The sequence below is a fragment of the Labeo rohita genome, chromosome 14 (genome assembly GCF_022985175.1).
Source record: "Labeo rohita strain BAU-BD-2019 chromosome 14, IGBB_LRoh.1.0, whole genome shotgun sequence".
Classification (NCBI taxonomy): domain Eukaryota; kingdom Metazoa; phylum Chordata; class Actinopteri; order Cypriniformes; family Cyprinidae; genus Labeo; species Labeo rohita.
Window position 1 is genome coordinate 23,335,491 of NC_066882.1, and position 13,494 is coordinate 23,348,984.

Sequence of the window (13,494 nt, forward strand, 5' to 3'; positions counted from 1 at the left end):
ACATCTTAAAACGATGTTCCCACAACGTCTTTATAATCGAAATTTGTTCCTTGGGTAAGTAAATTTATTTGAAAGAAGGACAGACTGAGCATCCATGTATGATGTAAACGTGAGGAGATCTCACTTCATGCATCACATCCACTAAAATCATTGCCACATCAGTTCATGAAAATGCATCAACTGAAACTGAACTTAAAGCAAAATTAAGCGCAGATATTTTACTATAAAATGCACTGATAGCGCTAAACTGCATTTCCCATAATTCCAAGCTCTTTCAACGCTTGATGACGTTTTCGCCAACATGGCGGCTTCCATTAGCTGTCACACTGGAGTACTCAACCTAGTGGAGACCTGACTGTTTCTGAAATCTAATATATGCTTTTAAATGAGGATTTTAATCCTCAGATGTTTTTCCGATGCGAAGATATGTTCGATATGCAGTGCGAAGCCACAATATTGTTTCTTTATTCAGAAATAACATATTAGTGTGCTGATAGAGATGATGTCTCTGTTTAGATCCCACGGGCTCTTTCTGCCCTTTATCAAACGCTTTCCTGATATTAAAGTATGCCGCGTTAAACGCAGATCTCAGGGCTCAGTGACCACATGCACAGTGATCAGACACAGATGGATGAAAAGCTCTAGTTGGAGTATCAGACCTGTCAGAGAATTCAGCTCTAATGCATCTGAGAAGGTAAAATGTGGTACTTCTTTATTGCTGTAAACATATATAACCTATACTGACCTAATATTATTTTATAGTAGTAACATATATAACCTATATATAACCTATATTGACCTAATATTATTTTATAGTAGTGACTATGGTATTGGTGGAAACTACTTAGTGATTTTTTCTGTGATGTTTATAGATAAAACTGGTTGCATGTGTTTTGTTTCAGCTGGATACTGAATCTGAGTTCTTTGCTTTTTCAGGAGAATCTCGACATGTCAAAGTTCCCAGTGGAGAGAATTCGAAATTTCAGCATTATTGCTCATATTGATCATGGCAAGAGCACTTTAGCTGACAGACTCCTGGAGATTACAGGTGATTCTCGGATTTTCCTTCCTGTGAATTATGTGAGTGTTGAAAACATTGCTGTTCATAAAATCACTTTGGGTTTGTTGCATGAGCAGGTGCCATTGCAAAGACAGCGAGCAACAAGCAGGTGCTGGATAAACTGCAGGTGGAGAGAGAGAGGGGAATCACTGTTAAAGCTCAAACTGCATCTCTCTTTTACCAGCATGACGGACAGACGTATCTGCTCAATCTCATCGACACACCTGTGAGGACAATGATTCGAAAGTTACTGTTAGTGAACTCATCTGTATTATTTACTATAGTTTAAGTGATTGTAATATTTTATTTTTAGGGCCATGTTGACTTCAGCTATGAAGTTTCACGGTCCATATCCGCTTGCCAAGGAGTTCTGCTCATTGTAGATGCAAATCAGGTAAAACGCTAATAAATGGGACTTTCTTATTTAATGATTAACGGTAGATTTGTAGAATTAAACACAATAGTGAATGTTCTTTAGTTTTATAAAATTCTAAGCCTGCATGAGTTTTATTTTCAGAAGAAGTAAACATATGCACATACCAATGTTTTTGTTTTATTTATGGACTATTATAGTATTTATGAATATTTGAAATGTTTTAGTTTTTAATTTTATTTCAGTTTAGGTTTTAGTAAGTTTATGTTTTTGTCTTTTTTATTAGTATTTGGGAATGTTCAAAGCGATTTCTATTATTTTTATAACAGTTTTAGTCATTTCTCAGCTTTAACTTAAGTTTCTTTTATTTTAGTTTCAGTCTCCATTGTGACACTTCAAATTTTGTTTCATTTTATAGCTTAAATTTTCAGTATATGTTTTGTACAATATTTACAATAGCTTATTTCAGCTTTATTTCAATAAAGAGAATAATTTATAATACTTTCACTTAAAAAACAGCTGAGATATATTAGTATAAATACTAAATATTGCTAAAAAACTTCAGCCTTTCTTAAATGCCTTAACAGAAAAATAATATATTATATGTTTTGTTTATGTTTCTATAATTTAAAGGGAATTCAAGCCCAAACAGTCGCCAATTTCTACCTGGCATTTGAGGCTCAACTGACAATCATCCCTGTGATAAACAAGGTAAATATTACAGAAAGAATTTCTGATCTTTGCTTTAAATGCAGTCATCATTTTAATATTGTACGTTAAATGCAGTGGTGCAATGTCATGCAATGATATTTCATATCAGTGCTTTGAAAAAATTATAGAAATGTCTTCATATCCAACTCAGGTTAGTTGCAGAGGCAGAAAAACAATACAGGAAAAACCTAAATCTAAATATATATTCAAATACTTGAAGTGTTTTATTATTTTGATCAGTCCAAATACAATTTTTTGAACATTTTGTTCATGTGCTTTCATCCAAATGCTCTGTTAGAGTTCTCTTGTTTTGAGCTTGTTGTAGAACTTACAATATATCATTACATTATAATTATTATTATTATGATATTATTTCATTTCATCTAGTAATGACATAATAGCTATTTTAATAGTTAATGGAGTGTTTTCTATATTTTCACATTGACTTTTTTAGGTGTTTCTCTTCTGAATTCATTTCAAACACCCAAATTTAACATTTGCCATTTTAATATTTGTTGTTGTTGTTCTCAGATTGATTTGAAAAATGCTGATCCAGAGCGAGTGGAAAAACAGATTGAGAAAGTCTTTGATATTCCAAAGGAAGAGTGTATTAGGGTGAGCTCTAGCTAAGCATCACTTAAAATAAGTAGTCATGTTTTGTGTTTTATGCCGTTTTATGCCATTTATATTTTTGTTTTGGCTTGTGATTGTTTTCTGTAGATCTCTGCGAAACTGGGCACAAACGTGGACCAGGTTCTCCAAGAGGTGGTGAAACGGATTCCTCCGTGAGTATCATAAGCTGATTTGCTGTTCTCCACAAGAGGTCACTGTAACAGTGTAAAAGCAGCTCAGACTACGTGGGTGTGATTTATTGATTGTATTTGTATTCATAAGATTGTATCAGTCAAAAGAAACACAATGACCCCCGAAGACTAGATTACATCGTTCTAAACAGGATTATGAAGAGGGAGAGGCCGTCGACAATGAATCATACTTTAGAGTTCACACAATAGAAAATATTTTGAATCAGTTGATGTGTGATGTCAGGAAGAACGGAAGGTTCCATGAGACAGATGTTATCAGACCAAGAACAGAATTAGTTACTGACACCAAGCTTCTGCATCTCACAAAACCTGTCAAGAATTTATCACAAAGGCCATATATTTGAAGAAATGCAGCCTGTCTCTGTAATATAGAGAGCTTTTAACTAGAAAATTTCATTGTGAAATTATTTTCAAAACAGTTAAGCCACATACATGTCCTGCCAAACAGGTTTTGGGTCAGTCTTTTTTTTTTTTTTGAAAAAAGTAATATTGTGAAATATTATTACTGTTTTCTATGTGAATGTATTGTAACATGGAATTTCTTTCTGTGATGCAAAGCTAAATTTTCATCATTACTCCAGTCTTTAGTCACATGATCCTTAAGAACTCATTCTAATATGCTGATTTGCTGCTCAAGAAACATTATTAATTACGTTGCAAGCAGTTGTGCTGCTTAATATTTTTTTTGTGGAAATTGCTTAACCATTTGAATTAAAGCACTGTACTGTTAAAATTACTTTTTCCTTACACATATTCACACATGTATTTATTTCATGTAAATATTTCCGAACTACTGTACCTGTGATCATGAGAATGGGAATGAAGCAGGAAGTTTCATTTTAGTAAATCATCATCATCATCATCATGTGCTTTCCCAAAACCTGCTCTTCTACATTCTCAATCGTCTTACATTTCTTCCATAACATGTTTTTTCATAACTTCTTCCTTTCAAGTACATTGTTGGCATTGCACCTGAGGGACAGTTTTTAAGTGTATAAATAAAGCATTTCATTCTCTAAAAAGCTCCACAGGAAACGAGTTTGTCTTCATACATTTCTGTAAATGTAATTCATCGGTTTTTACTCTGTTTCAGACCAAAAGCGTCAGTGGACGATCCATTTAAAGCTCTTGTTTTTGACTCCACCTTCGACCATTATAGAGGAGTAGTGGCCAACATCGCTCTGTTTGGTGGACGCGTGTCCAAAGGAGACAAGATCGTCTCTGCCCATCTGGGAAAGTCATATGAGGTCAACGAGCTGGGCCTTCTAAGACCCGACGAACACCCGACAGACACACTGTGAGAATCTCATGTACACTGAACGTATTAACGGACCTTACAAGAAAACAAAAAGCAGATAAATAAATCAGTCTCAAACAGTTTTTGTATGAAGATACCAGTTTCAAAGGCACCAGTATGCCACGTCTAAACATGTAGAAGAAAATCAAGTAATCTTAAACAGATAGTTCATCTGCAAAATGAAAATTCTGTCATTAATTACTCACCCTCATGTCGTTCCAAACCCGTAAGTCCTTTGTTCATCTTCGGAACTCAAATTAAGCTATTTCTGATGAAATCCAAGAGCTTTCTGACCCTGCATAGACAGCAACCAACCCAGAGACTCCAGAATAATAAAAGCTATATTTCTTTTTTATAAGTAACCTTTAGTTACTTATAATCTTTCAGTTACCTTTCTGCATTTTATATAGAATTAAAATAAAATAAAATAAAATAATAATAATATATATATTATATATAATTATATATAATATAATTTATTTAATGGTTATTTTGGTTGGATACAATTCATTTATGAAAATTGTTCCAATTCCAAAACTCTGAAATTGCACTGGAATTTAGGATTGAAATGTTTTAAACCTAAAAAAAATTTTTAAAGATTCACCAGCCTTCTGATTAATGTTTCTTTTTTAAAGAAAGCAGTTTTGAAGGGTCTAAAATTTAGGATTCACAGACCCACTGATTAATCCTTTTTTCTTTTTTAAGATAATTGTTTTAAGGGGTCTAAAACTCTGAGACTGCAAATTTAGGATTTTTTTTAACTTTTCACGATTTTGAAAAAAGAACATTGAACGTTTTTGTTTTAAAACGCATCAGTTTTGTTTCGATTATGCCTGTCATTTACACTAATCCTGTGTTTTCGATCCTTGAAAACTGAGACTTTTGAAAATGCTGAAGACTCCGTTTTAGATTGAAGACTACGGGGTTGCGTTTCAGTGTAAACGGACCAAAACGGAGAATTTTAAAAATGATGGCGTGGCTACCCACATTCGCACTGCGTATCTTTGACGACCGTGTAAACAATAACATCATGCTCATTGTTGTACCCATAGATATGTATAGGTAGATGCCCCATTCGACCACTCCAAGCACTTGTCGGGTCCGCCATCTAAATAATAGGGCATCTACCTATACTTATCTGTGGTTGTACCAGCACGAATGGTCAATGTGACATGCATTTTCGGTTGTGTAGATAATTTCCAGGGTTGCCAGGTTTTCACAACAAAACCCACCCATTGCTACTCAAAACTAGGCCAAAACTAGCCCATCGCATTTCGAGGGGAGTCCCCCATTATCGCATTCAGGGGCATAAAATACACATTTTTTTTGTGAGGGTTGCTCTGGTAAATTCGTATTCCAGGGGGTAAATATGACGTTATTAGGGTCACTTCAACCCACAGACATCAAAAACAACACGCAGCAACAGTGTTAAAGTAGCCCAATTTGGCAACTTGGCAACACTGATCGTTTCTAAAATGCAGTGAAAACGCCAGTGTAGACAAGGATCGTTTGCATTTTAAAACACCGTTTTAAAAATGAAAACGCACTAGTGTAAACAGGGCCTGAGAAACAACAATTCTGCAGACCCCTGATTAAAAACCCAAGTCTTATGAAATAACCAAGCAAATATGTAATGACTTGAGTGCTTCTTAGTAGAAAAAAATGGTCTCAGCTAAATGAAGGCATCTTTAAGACTTGGATGTAACCTATGAAACTCAATATACACTCTAAGAAGGAAGCATTTTTCACATTTCAGACAGTCTCTGTTGGTTGCACTAACTTGACCTTTGACCTTTTGGCCTTCAGGTATGCTGGGCAGGTGGGTTATGTGATTGCAGGGATGAAGGAAGTGAAGGAAGCTCAGATTGGAGACACACTTTACCTCCAAAAACAGCCTGTGGAGCCGCTGCCGGGGTTCAAACCAGCTAAAGCCATGGTCTTTGCAGGTGTGTTTTTAAAACTGTCCTGATGTATGTGCTTTGATTGTGTATAAGGGTTAGAATTACAGTGTTGTAAATCTGAAATTGTTTGATACTTCAGGCATGTATCCCATGGACCAGTCAGAATATACAGCCCTGCGCAGCGCTGTGGAGAAACTGACGCTGAACGACTCCAGCGTGACGGTTCAAAGAGACAGCAGTTTAGCTCTGGGGGCCGGATGGAGGTACACACACACACACACACACAGAAATGAGTGAGAGTTTAAACCATTGTTTTAAGTTCATTGCTCAGTCAAGCAGGTATTGTTTCACTTTTTGAATATTTAAAGAGGTGAATTACTCTCCATTGCTCTCTCTCAGGCTGGGATTTCTGGGTTTGCTGCATATGGAGGTGTTTAACCAGCGTTTAGAGCAGGAGTATAACGCATCTGTCATAGTAACAGCTCCGACTGTACCATACAAGGCTGTGCTAGCATCTGCCAAACTCATAAAGGTGAGACTCATTGTCTCAATGTGCTAAAAACCACCCAGAACACCTTAGCAACTACAGCTGAGGTCAAAAGTTTACATACATCTTGCAAAATGTTAATTATTTTACCAAAATAAGAGGGATCATACAAAATGCATGTTATTTTTTATTTACTACTGGCTGGAATAAGATATTTTACATAAAAGATGTTTACAATTAGTCCACACGAGAAAATAATAGTTGACTTCGTAAAAACGACCCCGTTCAAAAGTTTACATACACTTGATTCTTAATACTGTGTTGTTACCTGAATGATCCAAAACTGTGTTTTTGTTTAGTGATAGTTGTTCATGAGTCCCTTGCTTGTCCTGAATAGTTAAACTGCCTGCTGTTCTTCAGAAAAATCCTTCAGGTCCCACAATTTTTTTTTATTTTTTTTATTTTTATCATTTTTGTGTATTTTCATTAGTGTATATGCAACTATTACAGAAGGTTCAAACGCTCACTGATGCTCCAGAAGGAGAAACAATGCATTAAGAGCCGCCGGTGTACACTTTTGAACAGAATGAAAATGTGCACATTTTTAAATTTTTGCCCAAATACCTTTTTTTTCATTTAGTACTGCCCTTTAGAAGCTACAGAAGATCCTTACATGTTTCCCAGAAGACAAAATAAGTGAAATTTACCCTGATCTTCAAATTCAAAAAGTTTTCACCCCTCGGCTCTTAATGCATTGTGTTTCCTCCTGAAACATCAGTGTGCGTCTGAACCTTCTGTAATAGTTGCATATGAGTCCCTCAGTTGTCCTCAGTGTAAAATGATGGATCTCAAAATCATACAGTCATTGTTGGAAAGGGTTCAAATACACAAAAATGCTGAAAAACCAAAGAATTTGTGGGACCTGAAGGATTTTTCTGAGGAACAGCAGGCAGATTAACTGTTCAGGACAAACAAGAGACTCATGAACAACTATCACTAAACAAAAACACAGCTGTGGATCATCCAAGTTACAACACAGTATTAAAAATCAAGTGTATTTAAACTTTTGAACAGGGTCTTTTTTATAAATTTAAGTTATTTTCTCTTGTGGACCATATGTAAACATCTCTTATGTTAAATGTCTTATTCAGGTCAGCACTAAATAAAAAAAAAATAGCATGCATTTTGTATGATCCCTCTTATTTTGGTAGAATAATTAACATTTTGCTGATTCTGCAAGGTGTATGTAAAGTTTTGACCTGCTATATACCTAAAAACTACTCAGAACACAACATGCTAAAGACTAGACAAAATACCTTAGCAATTGCGTAGGAATAGAATAGCAGCAATAAAGCAAGACTCTGGCATTGTGTTTTGGTGAGTTTTGCACATGCAGCCTCCTTTGTCTTCAGAAAATGTTAAAGTCTTGTTAACTGTGTGTAGATGGTATGCACAGATTTATTTGAATGGACAGCAGTTAGTGATAAGCTCCTCTCAATGATATAGTACACAAAGAAAGATGACCTTTTAGAGAGATTCCTCAGTTGAGTTTTTGTATTGTAGGAACATGGTGAAGAAGTGATCACCATCATAAACCCTGCTCAGTTCCCTGATAAGTCACAGGTCGTGGAGTATCTGGAACCCATGGTGATGGGAACCATCATTGCTCCAGATGACTTCACTGGGAAGATCATGACCCTGTGTCAGGTGAGAGAATTGACTGCGGTCAATTATAGTATGCTCTCTCTAAGTTAAAAAGTAAACTAGGGAACAATCTGTCTCTTCTAATTCAAAGAAAAAGACCAAAGTGATTTAAAGGGATAGTTCACCCAAAAATGAAAATTCTGTCATTAATTACTCACCCTCATGTCGTTCCAAACCTGTAAGACCTTCGTTCATCTTCGGAACACAAATTAAGATATTTTTGATGAAATGCGAGAACTTTCTAATCCTGCATAGCCAGCAAGGGTCCTACCACAGTCAAGGCACAGAAACTAGCTACGAGAATACTTTTTGTGCACAAAAAAACGACTTGCCAATTTTTCTCCTCTGCATCAGCCAAGCACCATTTATGAGTGTATCACGACACAAAGCTTTCCTCTACATGTAAACATAAAATTAAGGTTAAATCACTGATGTCACATGGACTACTTTATCAGTGTCCTTACTGCCTTTCTGGGTCTTGAATGTGTCAGTTGCGTTGCTGTCTATGCAGGGTCAGAAATCTCTCGGATTTCATCAAAAATATCTTAATTTGTTCCCCGTAGATGAACAAAGGTCTTACAGGTTTGGAACGACATGAGGGTGAGTAATTAATGACAGAATTTTCATTTTTGGGTGAACTATCCATTTTCATATCCAAAGCTTTTGTAAAAGCATATTTTGAGTCTTGCATTTGTAGTGACCCACAATGCAATTCTCTACCTTGTTGAAGAGCCGCAGGGCCATTCAGAAGAACATGTTTTACATTGATGAGCATCGGGTGATGATGAAGTATACCTTCCCTCTAAATGAAATAGTGGTGGATTTTTATGATGAGCTGAAATCCATGTCATCAGGATATGCCAGGTAAGCTCATTGTGAAAGAATGAATTAGTGCTTGTATTAGTAATATTACTTTTATATTGCACATTTTAGAAACTCAAGGTTTCTTTACAACAGGGTTTCTGCAGGTTTTATGAGGGTAAATTTAAGACTTTTTTTAAAGACCGACTAAAGAAAATTTAAGGAAAAAAAATCTAAGGGAAAACAATACAGCAGTATGTTCTCTAAGTATAGTTTGAGTCTTACTTTCACTTTTAAATTAGCAGCAATTCAGCATCTAGCAATTGTTTGTTTTTAGTTCATTTCAGTTTTTCTCTTTTCCTTGTTTTCCTTCGGTAAAAGCGCTGAGCACATTTTACTTTCACTTTCAAATTAGTGGCAATTCGGCGTCAGGCAGTTGTTTGTTTTTAGTTATTTTGAGTTTTTCCTCTTTTCTTCACTTTCCTTTGGTTTTAAGTAGCTTGTAAAAGCATTACTTTCACTTTTAAATTAGCGGCATTAATGTAATGTAACACATTTTTATTAACAAAACAAATAAAATACACAATGTTATGCCCAATATAAAATAATAACTTATATAAAGTTTAAATAGATATACAAAACTGAAAATCAGTAAATACTGTGTAACAAAATAAATAAGAAACGTAGAACGTTTATTAGCAAAACGAATAAGAAAGCTTGGGAGCACGGAATACACCTTGATATAATATATATTAAAAAGAATTACACAGTTTAAATAAATAAAAATCAGCAAATACTGTGGAACCAAATAAACATGAAATTTCCACTATCACCTTAGATAAATGGCAGAGGTCAACAGGCTTTTCAAAATCCAGAATATTTTTAAAACAAGGGCTTTTGCATTTCGTTTTGAAACTCTTCCGGCATGGTCTCGTCTTTCTCACCTCTGTCTTCTTGTCAGTCAGCTCGACTCACTCTCTTCACATGATAAATAAAATCTGATCTGTGATACGACTGTCGTTCGGCACTGCACTGAGCAGCTGCTTTCAGTTTTAGTTGTATTGTCTGTTTTCTACCAGAGCTAAATTATTTTTATTACAAAAAAAAAAATCAAAACGGCAAGTTCTTCTTCGGGTGAAGGACAGATGAAGCAGCACATACCGCTTTCGCTTCACTTTAAAATGAAACACATGAGGAAACAATCCCTCATGAAAATTAATGCCATGACCACATGAATTTAAGACTTGCTGCTCTGATTTAAGACCTTCTCAGGCCTTAATTCACAGAAAAAGCGATTTAAGACTTTTTTAAAATACATAATACATAATCCAACCAGAACAAACAACACAGAGGCAAAACAAAACAGACAAATAAAAGTGAGAGATGCAACAGCATTTGGAAGTATTAGAAAAAAAGTGTAAATAGTGAGGTTTCAATTTTGAATTTGTGGATCGATATGTCAGGATGAGCCGGATGTCACTTCTGTAAATCTCTTTTCCTGTTTTCCGTAGTTTTGATTATGAGGATGCTGGTTATGAGGCTGCTGATCTGATTAAAATGGACTTCCTTCTCAACGGGCGGCCAGTGGAGGAACTTGCCACTATCGTTCATAAGCAAGTCTTGATCTTTCATGATACAATTACAGTTTTACTTACATTTAAAAAGCTATTTCGAAGTTATTTGATAACATAAAGGTAGTTAAATACCCAGACCACTTAAAAACATGAATATAGCTATAAAGATCAACTGCTGTGTTTAGTTTTTTTCTGAAAAACACAGTTGCAGCTGCCATTTTGTGTATGATTTGAGCTGGAAATTGGCAGCATCTCAATGTCATCTATGTTGTGATGTTATTGCTGAAAAGAAATAACACAAGCTTTGATTTGTCCTTGTGTTCAGAGACAAAGCGTACAGTGCGGGGAAAGCCATATGTGAGAGACTGAAGGAGTCCATCCCCAGACAGATGTTTGAGATTGCAGTGCAAGCAGCCATCGGCAGCAAGATCATCGCCCGAGAAACGTAAGTGTGGATGTGTTGTATTGTGCACGTTACAGAGATAATAACTTCAAATTTAGAGGAATATTTCACCCAAAAATGAAAATGTGTATAAAAATTAATATGTCACCCTCAGGCCATCCAAAATGTAGATGACTTTGTTTCTTCATCAGATTTGGAGAAATTTAGCATTACATCACTTGCTCACCAATGGATTCATTGCAGTGAATGGGTGCCGTCAGAATGAGAGCTGATAAACGCATCACAATAATCCACAAGTAATCCACACCTCTCCAGTCCATCAATTAACATCTTGTAAAGTTGTGTGTTTGTAAAAAAACAAATCAATTAAGCCATTTTTAACGTCAAACCATTGCTTTCATCTAATATTTGAGTCCATAATACATAATACTGCTTTCTCATGTTAAAAAGTTGTTTTGTTTGAATCAGGAGAGAAATATGCATAGATCAAGCACCATTTACAAACAAAGCCAGTCCAAAACAGTGCTAAACAAGTATATTGGTGGATTTGGATGTGAAAGGACAACAAGGGATGGACTTTTTCACTGGAGGAAACATTATTATGGATTATGGACTCATATTTTGGCCAGAAGTGAGGGTTTAAGGGACTCTCATTCTGACGGCACCCATTCATCCATTAGAGAGCAAGTGATGAAATTGCTGAATTTTTTTTTTTTAAATCTATTCTGATGAAGAAACAAACTCATCTACATCATGGATGGCTTGAATTTTTATTTTTAGGTGAGCTACTCCATTAATATTCTTTATCTTTGTTTCCCTCTTTTAGGATAAAAGCATATCGAAAGAATGTTCTAGCAAAATGTGTAAGTACTTCTTCTCATGCTGAAACATTTTTCTCCTACTTTTTTGATTAGCTGCTGATTTGTGGTCATATCTGTCTTTTCTAGTACGGCGGTGACATTACACGAAAAATGAAGCTGTTAAAAAAGCAGGCTGAGGGAAAGAAGAAATTGCGGCGCATTGGAAACATCGACGTCCCAAAAGACGCTTTCATCAACGTTCTTAAACGGAAGTAGTTCCCTTGGGAACGTAATCATAACAGACATCAAAGCCTGTGGATGATTTGTGAATATGCACATGCCAATGTACAGCATGATGATTGATTTAGAAACGCTATTAAAGTTCATATAACTAAGTGATGTTGTTCTGGGAACTTTAAGCAGGTTTTGACGAATTAATCTTCATCATGCTGAAACAACATCGCCGTTCTCTCAGGAGCGGAGTCAGAGACTGCAAGCTAAGGGCTTTCATCGGAAACGTTTAGACTGAGTGGATGCAGAAGTATTTGGCAGAGCTGTTTTCCTTTGAACACATTTATTTCATTTCCATTAAGCTGCGGAGGGAGTTGCAGTGGTTGTGGATGTAAGTCTGAAAACAGTCCAGGGAATTTTCTGAAACATTTCTTGAGTGTTTGAGCTTTTGCGACTGGCAGAAATCAGGTAAGACTAGAACATGTCCATGTCATATTTCACCCCATAATCAAAAACACATAAGGATTTTTATTGTGCATATAGAAAATTAACACTGTTTTCAGGGCCATTAATATTTTTAATTCCTTGATGATATATTTACGACAGTTGCAATTTGAGCACAGCACCTTTCCCAATTGGTGGCCTGCCAAAAAGTAAAAGAAGAAAATTTAGAAAACTATTTGAACACTACCTTGGTTCTGCAAAAATAGCGTACAACTCCAAGGAACTGTCAGGCTACCTAGCTGCCACAGGGGTCCGTCATGTCAAAATCAAGCGGATGACACCGGAAGCCTCGTACATAACATTTTACAAATGGCCCCGCCTGTTCTTATGGGAAAAATAAGGTGTATAGAAATATTAAACAACATATTTAAACAGAAACTAATGTTAAACAGAAATATCCAGAGTTGATATAAGCTACTTAATTTCACTTTTTAAAGGGGTCGTCGGATGCTAAGTTCACTTTTACATGTTGTTTGAACATTAATGTGTGTTGGCAGTGCATGTACAAATCTACCCTATAATGATAAAAATCCATGCAGTGGTTTTTAATTAATCTGTAAAAATAATATCCCCCTTTTTCCAAATCGAGCCATTCTCAGATGTCTGACATTGTGGCGTCAGACCGACAGAGGGCGCTCCCACGATAGTTGATTGACATGAGCGTTTTACCTCAAAAACAGTCCACCCTCTTTGTTTCAGTGCTGGAGCAGGGATGTAAGTTAGACAAGAATATCTCTGATTGAGCGATTGAGGTGTTGTGTTGCTGGATGTAATAATGAACACAGTGGTCGTCATTTACTACTGACATCTGAGCTGCTGAAGAT

The 13,494-nt window shown here is 35.8% G+C and overlaps 1 protein-coding gene across 1 annotated transcript; it reads left to right on the forward strand.

Annotated features, from left to right (window-relative positions):
* The first annotated feature begins 273 nt into the window (after nt 1-273).
* Nucleotides 274-12,330, forward strand: guf1 (GTP binding elongation factor GUF1). Its single transcript, XM_051127381.1, has 17 exons — nt 274-694; nt 937-1,048; nt 1,138-1,286; nt 1,374-1,454; nt 2,067-2,144; nt 2,676-2,759; nt 2,865-2,929; nt 4,062-4,265; nt 6,072-6,211; nt 6,306-6,429; nt 6,566-6,698; nt 8,217-8,360; nt 9,088-9,221; nt 10,670-10,771; nt 11,058-11,177; nt 11,962-11,998; nt 12,083-12,330. Exons 1-17 carry the CDS (start codon nt 500-502, stop codon nt 12,209-12,211), a joined length of 2,031 nt encoding a protein of 676 aa, XP_050983338.1. The 5' UTR covers nt 274-499; the 3' UTR covers nt 12,212-12,330.
* Nucleotides 12,331-13,494: the final 1,164 nt, after the last annotated feature.